The 13,417-nt window shown below is 35.5% G+C and overlaps 1 protein-coding gene across 2 annotated transcripts in view; it reads right to left on the reverse strand.

The window, feature by feature from the left end:
* Positions 1-2,401: 2,401 nt before the first annotated feature.
* The window catches only part of DZIP3 (DAZ interacting zinc finger protein 3), a 121,667-nt gene continuing 110,651 nt past the window's right edge, over positions 2,402-13,417 (reverse strand). The window contains exons 27-32 of one of the 2 annotated variants that reach the window (XM_060150637.1): positions 11,877-12,002; positions 9,686-9,825; positions 6,519-6,639; positions 5,883-6,029; positions 5,703-5,798; positions 2,402-4,144 (exon numbers count right to left, since the gene is read on the reverse strand). In XM_060150637.1, the coding sequence (XP_060006620.1) occupies positions 4,034-4,144; positions 5,703-5,798; positions 5,883-6,029; positions 6,519-6,639; positions 9,686-9,825; positions 11,877-12,002 (741 nt within the window). In that variant the 3' untranslated portion in view covers positions 2,402-4,033. The remainder of the gene's footprint in view (positions 4,145-5,702; positions 5,799-5,882; positions 6,030-6,518; positions 6,640-9,685; positions 9,826-11,876; positions 12,003-13,417) is intronic. The other variant, XR_009540770.1, reaches the window with a different exon arrangement.

Below are 13,417 nucleotides of genomic sequence, written 5' to 3' on the forward strand. Positions count from 1 at the left end.
GTTCATTGATGAAAGTAGGGTGTTAAAAGTCCCTCACGGGGGCTTCCCTGGTGGTGCAGTGGTTGGGAGTCCGCCTGCCGATGCAGGGGACGCGGGCTCGTGCCCCGGTCTGGGAGGATCCCACATGCCGCAGAGCGGCTGGGCTCGTGAGCCATGGCCGCTGAGCCTGTGCTCCGTAACGGGAGAGGCCACAGGGGTGAGAGGCCCGCGTACCGCAAAAAATAAAGAATAAAAAAAAAAAAACAAAAAAAAGTCCCTCACTATTATTTTGTGTTGATTTCTCCTTTTATGGCTGTTAGCATTTGCCTTATATATTGAGGTGTTCCTATGTTGGGTGCATATATATTTACAATTGTTATATCTTCCTCTTGGATTGAACCCTTGATCATTATGTAGTGTCCTTCTTTGTCTCTTGTAACAGTCTTTATTTTAAAATCTATTTTGTCTGATATGAGTATTGTTAGTCCAGCTTTCTTTGGATTTCCATTTGCATGGAATAGCTTTTACTATCCCTTCACTTTCAGTCTGTATGTGTCCCTAGATCTGAAGTGGGTCTCTTGTAGTAAGCATATATACGGTTCTTGTTTTTGTATCTATTCAGCCAGTCTGTGTCTTTTGGTTGGAACATTTAATCCATTTACATTTAAGGTAATTACCAATATGTATGTTCTTATTGCCATCTTGTTGTTTTGGATTTGTTTTTGTAGGTTTTTTAAATTTCCTTCCTCTTTTGTTCTCTTCTCTTATGATTTGATGACTATCTTTAGTGTTGTGTTTGGATTGCTTTTTTTGTGTATCTATTGTAGATTTTTGGTTTGCAGCTACAATGAGGTTTTGATATAGCAGTGTGTGTGCATATATGTGTGTGTGTGTGTGTGTGTATATATATATATAATTGTTCTAAGTTGCTGTTCTCTTAATTTCAAATGCATTTCCAATATCCTGCATTTGTACTCTCCTTTTCTCACGATTGCTGGTTTTGATATCATATCTGTGTGTGGATGATTTCCTACCTGAGAGGCTATGTGTGTGGATGATTCTTACCTGACAGGCTACATGAATAAGGTATTCCAGGAGCATTTTATAAACGCAGAGGAGTTTTGCTAAATTTTGAATCTCATAAAAAAAAATTAACCATGAAATATAATTCATCATCCATATTAGGACACTGTTGAGAGTAAAAGGGAGCACTATTAATAATATAATATGTCAAGACAATGGGCATTAACTGGAACCATCCCAAGCAAACCAAGACATCTGAGGGAAAAGTCAAACTTTTCTTACCATGTTGTATCATTATTATATATTTTATTATATACTCAATACCATGTTCATAGTCCAAAACAATCAGTAGGTTTACCATTCATTTTCTTATCTTGAAGAATATTATTTAAAATAATATTTTGTGTACATTCAATCTGAAATTGGGATGCAGCAATAAAGTACTGAAAGAGAAAACCAGCTAAGGCACAGAAGATCTGCATTCAAATCCCAGAATGCCATTCATAGCTATGACCTCAGACAAATTATTTCCCTCTTATTTGAGCCTCAGTTTCATCATCTGTAAAATAAAAAGGAGAGTATCCACATTAAAGTTATTAGTGGATCAAATAAAGTAATATTTGATCAAGGAAAGTGTCCCATAAAAGTTGGAAAATATTATTATACACATGGACAATAAATATGAAGGAAAACATTACAAGACGTATTATCTGATGGCAGCTGCAGTGATATTACAGGATGCTTACAGATTGTTTTTGATTAAATATTGCTACTTCCCTCACTGAATTTCTGTGCAGTATGGTGTTCTGGATCCTTCAGCAGCCACAGGCATGACAGTGATCACTGTTTATAGAAGAATGGCCACTACAGTTGTCTTTATTGTTAAATTATACTTCAAAAAGAAAAAAAATCCCATTACCTTCAGCATCTGCAGAATTGGATATGACTTTCAAGAGCATGGTCCTACTGTACTCTCACTATATATCAGCTATCCTGTTAAGTCTTCTGGCCCCTTCCTTGGAGCCAAGAACAGCAGTTCAGCACCAATACAGCCTAGCAGCCTGAATTTGTGGAGGAAGCATGTGACTTACCGAGTATCAGGACTCTCAAGTATTAGGACTGGCTCAGCCACTATTTAGCCACATGACCTAGGGCAAGATGTTCCTGTAAAATGAGGGAATAGATCAGAGGATCATTAAGGACCCTATAAGCTCTGACTATGATTCTAAGGCATACTTGGTATTTTACAAGTCTAGATGACTGCCTTCCTTTTGGATATTTTCCTATCCTTTCTCACAACAGAAGAAAAAGTTAAAGCACAATGAAACAGAAATAGATGTTTGAAATAGAGATTTCAAGTAGCTTTAGGACACAGTTAAAGTAATATACACAGATAAAATAGTTATTCAATTAAGAAACATTTATTCTTTCCCACATGAAAGTGAAATTACAGTTGTAAACATACACTAAAAAATATTTGTTTTACAAGGTAATTTGCTATATGACCATGACCTTGAGGTGTTAGACAAGATAATTATTAAAGGCCCTTTAAGTTCTGAATTGTGCAATTCTAAGACATTCTTGGCACTTTACATGTCTAGATGACTGCCTTCATTTGGGGTATTTTCCTCCACATTTTCCAGTCTATTCTCATTAGAGAAGAAAACATTTAGCATACAATTATAGAAATAATAATTTTAAATAGAGATTTAAAGTAAATTCAAGATATATTTACACTGAAATATACAGGTAAAATAGTTGCTGAGTCAGGAAACACTTATTCACAGTATGAATTTCATTAATTTACGGAAAATAATATGAACCGTGTAACATTTTTCTTACAGGGTCACTGAATTCTTTTAATTTTGTAGCTAGAGACATGTACAACACTTATAGAATTTACACAGTACTAATTTCAAAATAGGTTTTTGACCTCTAAGAATGAAAGTTCTCAGTGACAAGCTTTAGATGTGCAGCTTTAGCTCAGTGGGTGTCAACTCTGTCATAAGAAGCAACTATACACAAACAGTAACCCCCCAGCATGAGAAAGTGAAATTAGAAACTTTTAAGGCAGAAAAAAAATCTCTCCAAAGTATAAATGATTAGGGTCCAAAGAGCATGTTTACAAATGACCAAAGTTATTCAACTGAGCAAATGACTTAATTTGCACAGTAACTTTACTTACTGCTTCCTGATTTCTAATTCTGGGGACTATTTATGCTGTACCTACTGTGAAAGACATTGAGAACAGTAAGAATCATCAGACATGGTCCCAGAGGTATACTGGTAAATGTTTAATAACCAGCTCTTGAGGGGAAAATAAGCCCTTACTTACAGCGTTTACCAATTTCTATGGTGTAAAATACTCCCACTATGGCAGATTTCAAGCTACCAACAATTTGAATAACTGGCTCACAAAATTCCTGAAACTAACAGTTGTTTCTCATAAACCAGTATAAGCCAGCTCGAAAACACCACTGTTTGGACCCCACCCTCAAGTAGCTCATAATCTATTCATAGGTACGTATTTTAGAGAATAGAAAAGAATAGGGAAGATAGAGATAAAATGCAAATAAATAATACATATTTTTATAATCAATTTTAAAAGTTAAAAGGAACACTAAAATCTGTGGAATTTTCCTACTCTTGTCATTTATTTCAGGAAATTAAAGTTTAGTATATTTGGGAGAAAGTAAAGGATGAGTGGAATAAGGACAAAAAAAGACATCCTAGTATACATGCTAACAGTAATCATCTTTATGTTGGAAGAAAATACCTGCTAAGATAAGGGCAAATATAATGTAACTTTTAAAATTCTATCTTCTTTAACCTGTTCAATTCAGTTCACACTCCTGAAGATTTGTCCTCTCCTCTTTGGCTGCAGCTTTGATGAGTTTAGCTAGCTTATTTTGCATAATACTGAAGAGCGTACTGCTTCACATCACTCACACTATCATCAGCCCAAATAAAAGGCAAAACTAAATGCTGCAGTCTGAAAATTGAACTTCCCTTGCATAGTCACCCCATTGTATCAGATCTTGAGCAAGTGCTGGCTGGGGTGATCAGGAAATTCTTCTGGTAGCAAAACGTGGAGTCTGCAGGTTGGGCATGTCCCCTGTTGCATCAACCAAGGTCTAATGCACTAAGGAGCAAAAAGATTCATGTCAGTCTCTCAGATTTAGCCTAGCAGAGGCAGCTGTTACTCCATACATCAGTGTTGCCAACCAACATATCTTCCAGTGGATCTCAGAGCCTTATTTGGTGGATTGCCATGAAAACTTCTGCAATCATGGAACTTTGTCTGTGATTTGCTGAGCAATACAGTTGGTAACAGGAGAACACCTTTCAGCCAGTTTATTCTATTAAGATCCTTCCCCCCAACCCCAATCTTCAGGAAGACTAGTTCTTCCTAATAAGGAGACTGAGGAAACCTATTACATTTTTTCTCTAGTTTATTATACATTATTCTAATTTATAATCTAGAAAAAGTCATATCTAAACATACAAATGTCACAAATACCTTGTATCAAGTGCTTATGGTGTTCTGAAGTTAAAATCCCTAGATAATGGATATACTTTTCAGATTGCTCTTTCTTTGGTCATAATGGTAGTACTCTTTGGCTATGAACTATATATTAAGTTATTTGCTTGAATACTGACTCTCCAAAAACAAATCATTTTTACATGAATGAATAATGGAGACCCAAGTCAGATGAGAGAGGATTAAGAATAGGCAATAGATATGAGGCCCATTAACTTTAGAGAGTAACCTGAATGAATTACCTGCTTTCTATTCAATGAGCAATGGCAAAGAATAAAATAAGTTTTGTGAAACATTTATTTTCTAAATGGATCTTTAGGACTTTTAAAACTTCAAGTGGGAAAAACAGATGGCTAAGTATCTATCCTGGAGGTCTTTTGGGATTAGCCATTCTGTGTATATCTCTTCTTATCCAAGCAGATACAAAACATAATTCTGTACCTGGTATCACATATCTTTGAAATGATGTTTTACAGATACGGCTTGAATGAGCTGGCTTATTGTTCACTTCCCTGAGAAGCCTTTCTTGTGTAAGATTATCTTTTCCTGTGTCAAATTACACCTCTGCATCAGAAGACTTGGATCATAAATTGTATATCAATAGCACTTGCACAGCAACAACACCAGAAGTTAATCTATATAAATGCCAATCATCTATATAAATGCCAATTAACAAAAGATATGCCAGCCTCCCATTTTTATAACATCAACACTCAGGCCTCAGCATCTTCAAAAGCAAATACAGGAGCCTGGACAGACTGTTAAGTCTTATGCGTTATAACAGCAGTTGGCTATCATTAGGTGTGGACAAAGGACACTATTTATAACAAGCCAAGGTGAAGTGGCACTGCTGCTAAACTGCCAACTGCCAAGTCAATCAACATTCCTTCCAGTTCTGTTCAAAGGCACTCTGTCCCATTAAATCTCATCATTGTCCCCTTCTCCTGCTAGGTGTATCGAGATCTGAGAAAACACAATGCAATCCATGGCTAGGTATGGGAAAACATATAAATGCTTCTGTGCGGTACCCAAAAGCCCAGAGTTATATCCAGTGAAATTCATGACACAGTAGTGGATGATACATGTATACAATTTCAAGGAATGCAGTATGAATTTCACTTAATTGATTAATGGCAAAATATTAAAAAGATAAGTTCACCTGAGAGTGGAATTTGTGCGCACAGGGCAAAACTGAGAGGTTTTCTGGAGAGAGATTCTCATGACAGATCACACAAGGTTCCTCTTCCTCATCATCCTAGGGAAAATACACATAAGGTTAAATTCAGCTCATTTCTCTCCTCTAACTTTAAATGTATTCAGAATCAAGTCTCAGTCTCACCAAATTATTGGCTCCTTCCCACGTGGCAGGACCTTGTGAACCGAGGGGCCTCCGGGCTGGTTTTGAGGGCTGGGCAGCATTAGCCTGAGGTGGAGGAGTATGGCTGGGTGAAGCACTATTACCATTTGGCACGGATTTTCCTTGACTCTGAAAATTAGAATATTATACTTATTATTTTTTTTAGAATTGAACTAAAACAGGAAGAACTGATAAATACCATAGAATAGGCTACCGTGAGAATTAGCAAAAGGGTAAAGGTTAATCAGGTTCATGAGAAATCTTGAAATAAATGTTGGCAATATTACTTATATACTAAGAACCAGGTAAAACCAAAAATAACTCTAGGTGCTCTTTCAATTAAAACAAGTCTTTGCAGAAAATTAGAAAATATGTCTCCTTTTAGAGCCATTCAAAATAACCTAGAGTAAATTTCAAGAGGGTCAGTTTTATTCTAGAATGATCAGGTGGTGTTTCCCATGCCATTTGTCAAGCTGAATTGTTTGTTGTTAATAGATGATTTAATATGATTATAGACTGATTTCCTGATCATGTAATGGAGATAATTAATATGGCTAACTACTAAAGATAAGGGCCAGGAGATAAAGTTGTCTTTTCTTTTTTTCTTTTTTTTTTTACCTGAGATCTCTTGGGGTCAATAAATTGGGAAATCTTGTGAACAATTTCATCAAATGTCAGTCTAGATAAGGACTTCCCATGAGTATCCTTCAATTTCCGTAAGAAATCTGTAAGCTCCTTTCTGGAAGAGATCAAGGAAAGAGCACTGGTGATTTTCCTACTGCCTTGAGGATGCGCCCTTCAAAGGAGCTATGAAATCCTATCACAGGATTGATATGTAGCATACAGATGTGACCCTTTAGATTTCTGATCTAAAAAAGTGATCACAGGTCCATCTGCATTTATTTTAAACCAAAATGAAAACTCCTAATGTATTGATTAATGATACTTAATGTGTTTGTAAGTAATAAAGTTTAGTATTTATTTTCTTTCCAAAAAGAGATTTTAACTGTTTTTAAAAGCTTACTGTGTGAAAATTAAGTGTGTTATCTACTTATTTATGTACTGAGCTCATTATATCATATCTCTCAATGCTCTCTCACTCAAGACTAAAATATTCTCTATGACATAAATCACAGCAAGATCCTTCTTGACCCATCTCCTAGAATAATGGAAATAAAACCAAAAATAAACAAATGGGACCTAATAAAACTTAAAAGCTTTTACACAGCAAAGGAAACCATAAATAAGACAAAAAGATAACCCTCAGAAAGGGAGAAAATATTTGCAAATGAAGCAACTGGCAAAGGATTAATCTCCAAAATATACAAGCAGCCCATGCAGCTCAATATCAAAAAAAACAAACAACCCAATCCAAAAATGAGTGGAAGACCTAAACAGGCATTTCTGCAAAGAAGACATACAGATTGCCAACAAACACATGAAAAGATGCTCAACATCACTAATCATTAGAGAAATGCAAATCAAAACCACAATGAGGGGGGCTTCCCTGGTGGCGCAGTGGTTAAGAATCCACCTGCCAATGCAGGGGACACAGGTTTGAGCCCTGGTCTGGAAAAATCCCACATGCCACAGAGCAACTAAGCCCGTACACCACAACTACTGAACCTGTGCTCTAGAGCCCACGAGCCACAACTACTGAGCCTGCGCGCCACAACTACTGAAGCCCACACGCCTAGAGCCCGTGCTTTGCACTAAGAGAAGTCACTGCAATGAGAAGCCCGCGCCACAATTAAGAGTAGCCCCCGCTCACTGCAACTAGAGAAAGCCCACGCGCAGCAATGAAGACCCAATGCAGCCAAAAATAAATTTAAAAAAAACAAAACAAAACACAATGAGGTATCACCTCACTCCAGTCAGAATGGCCATCATCAAAAAATCTAGAAACAACAAATGCTGGAGAGGGTGTGGAGAAAAGGGAACCCTCCTGCACTGCTGGTGGAAATGTAAATTGATACAGCCACTATGGAGAACAGCATGGAGGTTCCTTAAAAAACTAAAAATAGAGCTACCATATGACCCAGCAACCCCACTACTGGGTATATACCCGAGAAAACCATAATTCAAAAAGATACATGTAGCACAATGTTCACTGCAGCACTATTTACAATAGCCAAGACATGGAAGTAACCTAAATGTCCATCGACAGATGAATGGATAAAGAAGATGTGGCACATATATACAATGGAATATTACTCAGTCATAAAAAGGAACAAAATTGAGTTATTTGTAATGAGGTGGATGGACCTGGAGTTGTCATACAGAGTGAAGTAAGTTAGAAAGAGAAAAACAAATACCATATGCTAAGGCATATATATGGAATTTATAAAAACGGTACTGATGAACCTAGTGGCAGGGCAGGAACAAAGACATAGATGTAGAGAACGGACTTGAGGACACAGCGGAGGAAGGGGAAGCTGGAACGTAGTGAGAGAGTGGCATTAACATATATACACTACCAAATGTAAAATAGTTAGTGGGAAGCAGCTGCATAGCACAGGGAGATCAGCTCAATGCTCTGTGATGACCTAGAGGGGTGGGATAGGGAGGGTGGGAGGGAGGCTCAAGAGGGAAGGGATATGGAGATATGTGTGTGTGTGTGTGTGTATATATATAGCTGATTCACTTTGTTGTACAGCAGCAACTAATACAACATTGTAAAGCAATTATACTCTAATAAAGATGTAAAAAAAAAGACTAAAATATTCCTTTTTAACTATGTTACTATCAGTCTCTTTCTGTCATTATTAATAGTTCTACTTTTGTAAAATTCAGAAACAGAAAACAAAGATTTAACAGAAAATGAAAGCAAAGACTGAAAAACACATTAATTATGTGATAAAGAAACCTACGAATATTTTAACTGATATGTTCTTTTTCCATTCCCATAGCCATTGACCCAAAGCCTGCATATACATTTTTGGTAGGATAGGGTAGGATGATAAAAGTATTTTTCTTTCTCAAATGAAATGTCATGTCACCAGCCTTATAAAACTACCTTTGATTTATTATTTATTTTCTAGATATATTTATAACAACTATATTACAGTTCTATTTTCATTTTCTATTCACTATTATATTTATAAAACCATAATCTAATCCTGAAACATAATGGTACATATGTTAAATAAAAGCATTGGTCTTCAAATGAAAATGCTGGTGAAAACTAGAATTATTTCATTTGATACAAGATTAAAGATAAAAGACACTTCATTTCTGGAGGAGTAGAATTAAATAGGTTTCTGCTGAAGTCAGAACTGTGAAAAGCACACTAAAATAATGATTTCTTGCATTTAACTATGTCCCCTTTCTTTGTCCCCTAACAAAGAAACTACAAGAACCCTCAATAAAATTAAGGAAATAGGAAAGTAAAACCTGATTATGTTTGGGCTTATATGCCATACAATTAACTTAAAATTCACTTTGGAAATAGGTTATTAAGGTAATTATTGCAGCTAGTGACATAAAATTGGGTAGGTTTACAACTGGTTGTACTTTCAGTAAATGAGCAAACCTAAATTTAGAAGTTTACTCTCTCATGACTTTAAACTAATAATTTTAGGGAAGAGGTTTAGCATTTATACTGAAAACTGTCTCTTCTTAATAAATTTCATTTTCCCTACCAAGGCCATGGTTAGGAAATACTTGTACTTTGTGTGTGTGTGTGTGTGTGTGTTATATTTCTCTGAAACATTTCATTGGCATAATTATGGCTGTGGAAACTATAGAGTATGATCTGTACTCAACACTAAAAGAGACTGAGGTACCTGGTCTGTTGTGGAAAGGCAGTTTTCAGCCTGTCTGTAATCTTCTCCCAATTCATCATGGGGGGATCACTTCCCAGACCTGCACTGGGAGGCACAGCTTCTCCCACAGGCACTGGCACCGTCCAGGCTATGCTAGTCATCTGTAAGGAGCACAGAGTTACAACCCATCAGCTTCAATTATTAGGAAGCAAGGTTCCATGCCAACATTACATTTCCATACCTCAGAAAATGGGTAGAATGAAGAGGAATACTGACATACATGTTCCCTTTTTAGAATTTTTTTTCCTTACAGCACCATATTTCTAACTGTTTGTATATGTTTACCTTTATTTTAAAAATGGCACATGCTAGTCTCAGTAATTGCAAACATATACAGAAATACATACAGAGTGTGCATTTCTGAAAGCAACCTAAAGTTTGTTAACAGAGGAATAAGTCAATAAATTGTAGCATATCTAATCAAGTCCTTAAAAATAGATTTGTATGTCTGAGCATATGAGATGTCCACAATGTATGTCTCATTTTCTAAAAAAAGTCTACGGCACAGCATTTATGGTAGAACTCATTTTATAGTAAAACATTTTTTAAATGTGTATGCACAGAAAAAGGTCTGTAAGATACAGAATAATCTGTAAACAGTGATTATTTTCTAGGATTCAACAGCAGGGTAATTTTGCTTTCTACTTTATATAATTATTATATACTTTGTATATGCTTTATGTATTTCTACATTATTTGCCTTTTTATAATTAACATATACTACTTTTATAATTAGAAAAATAATGAAGTTTAATTTTCAAACAACTAAATAAACATGAGAATACTACTAGAATATCTGCCCAGTGTCATGAATGTTACAAAGGTCGTATGGAAGTAGTAGTGACAACTTTGAGCCTTGAAACCATCAAACAAAGTTTTCCTCATATTTTATGATGGTTCCTTCTTAGAACCATCAAGTTTCTAATTAATATCAGTAATTGAATATTTTTGAAGTGCTTATCTGATTACTAGGATAATTATAAACATGCATCCTTTACCTAAGACTACAGATTATTTTCAAATATAAGGTTATTACTTATGAAAAATTACTAACAGCCACTGAAATTACTCACACAAAGCCTAGTAAGTCAGAGAAAGAGCAGAATATCACCAGAAATCTGGGTTTGCCTCAGTGTCAAGCTTTTTCAGAGGAATCAGGAAGTAATCTTATTAGAAGGTTGAGGTACTTTAATGTTTTCAATAAAATTTTATTTATAGTTCCTTATAGAATGGTGCAGGAGCAAACCACCTGAGCAACACTGTAATATCATGGTGATAAAAAAGATGTGGTACTTAGTAAATATGTTAAGGCCTAGATACATATTTATTCATAGAGAGGCAGCCTCTACACAAATGAGTAAGTCCATTTGACTATATGTTTCAAAGGGAGGCTGTCAGCAATACATAGGTACAAAATAAACCCCAACTGACTAGAATGTAGTTATGGGAAAGTCAAGATTAGAGAATTTTTTCATTAATTATATTAAACATCAATCATCTGGGAGAAGATTTTTCTTGTAATAAAAAGTTTACCTTGACCAAGATTACAACTAATAATCCTAATCATTTTAAATTTCTCTGTTGCTTCTTCAGGTTTGGATAAAGCTTATATGGCTCTTTGTGGCTAGAAAGATTTATAACTTTATAGTATAATACGTTGCAAGGTGATATTTATATTACCTGTTTATAGATAAACAATGTCCTACTATACACACATATATGTGTGTGTGTATATAAAATTTTTCTTTAGCTTTGTGGTATAATGTTGTGACTTTGGTAGGTTGAAAAGCAAAGAAGCTAACAATCATGCTAAATTATCTATTAAAAATATCAATCTACCCTGCATTAGTGCCTGTTATAGAAGCAAAACTATAAGAATTCTCTACTATAATATTATATTTATCTTTGCATCTAAAAACTGTTATAATCACTTAACGAAATAGTTAAATAATATATATAATGCATTTAATGCAGTGCCTCACATGGAACTATTCATTCAATCATCATCATGATCATCATGATCATCACTATCACCATCACCTTCATCATTACTTATCAAGTATATGAACAAAGAGAAGACATTCATTCTGGAAGTCCACTGTAAGTGACAACAAGCTAGTTAATGTATATTCCACCAAGAAGGGATCTGTACCAGTGGGGGTCTAGGTTGACCAGTTGCAGAGATGACTCCAGAACAAACGGCAGGCATTTGAGGAACAGTGAGTACTGGTCTAAAGAAAGATTCTTTCACAACAGGTCTTCCCAAGAACTGCTGTATCTAAAATAGAAAAGATAGAAAATAAAAACAAAACCCCCACATATTTATATATTTACATAGTCAATAACCTAAATTCATAGAGCAATTTTTTTTGGGGGGGTAGCTGATTTGAAATCTAGATACAAAGCATATTAGAAACAATGTTGTCATAACGTTAGTTAAGTATATGAATATTTGAAAAAGCAAAGGGCAGTAAAATATACTAAAGAGCATGGACACAGAAGACAACTGGGTTCTAGTCCTACTTTCTCTCCACCTAGCTGGGTAATCTTGGATACCAAGTCATTAATCTATAAAGTAAGAGGGTTGGGTTAGGTGATCTTTAAAGTTCTCTGACAAATGGAATAATATAGGACTATGGAAAGGAGCTCTTCAATGAGTACTGTCCATGCTGATAAACAATACTGACAGTCAGAAATTCTGCTAAAGAACCAAAGTTGTCTATAGAAAATATTACTTTTGCTATTATGTATTGAAGGGACCTTGTACCACCTGGTGGAGTTCTGACCTTATGTTTAGTTCCAAGGGCGGTGGAAAGCTGAAGTGGGGTGGGCCAAGGGAATAAACCCTCCTACAGTGACTTGCAGACATGCCTGTGAATGTTACTGAACTTCCCAGGGGGTTGTAGAAAGCTAGCCCTTCTTAGCATCTACCAATGGGATGGATACCTTATTGGCTGGACGACAAAAGAGGACAGGTTTATGGAGCATCTACTATGTGCCAGGTCTAGCACTGGCATAAAGCAGAAATTCACCTATTTGTTGAATTTAAAAAATGAGCATCGAGATAGCTCTTAAGTAACAATACTGAAACCAGCAGGGTGAAAGTTAATGGGGAACTTCATAATGGAGAGATAAGGATGACATGTGATTCTTAACATCGCTAAATGAGAGACACTGTGTGTCTTCTAATGTGTGTATACCTCATCACCTATAAAGTACTCTTGCCAAAAATACTGAACCTGATTCTAACTAACCCTCTAGATCTAATGATCAGGTTATAGGAAATAGAAGAATATGTATAATGGCATCACAAGGATGTAATCAGTTACATCAATAATGTAGGAAGTTAGTTTTTTAACAGATAAATGATATGAATAAAAGGGAGGGAGTTAGGTAGCTGTTATATTTTAAAGAAAAATAACCAGCCAAATGAAAAGTATAAACCTTGTTTGGATTGTTTTTTTAAAAATAAGGGTTTTTAAAGTAATGGTAATTACAACCACATTGGAAGTACTGTCAATCTAGTTAAGAAAAAGACATTTCTGAGACAACTGGGGAAATATAAATTTCAATATTAGACATTAAAAATTATAATTTTCTTAGGTACAAAATGGTGGTGTGATTATATAGCCAATAAGAGTAAGAGTCCTGAGGCATAAATCTGAGGGTAGGGAACAAGACTAAGGACTGAGT

The sequence above is a fragment of the Lagenorhynchus albirostris genome, chromosome 5 (assembly GCF_949774975.1).
Source record: "Lagenorhynchus albirostris chromosome 5, mLagAlb1.1, whole genome shotgun sequence".
Classification (NCBI taxonomy): domain Eukaryota; kingdom Metazoa; phylum Chordata; class Mammalia; order Artiodactyla; family Delphinidae; genus Lagenorhynchus; species Lagenorhynchus albirostris.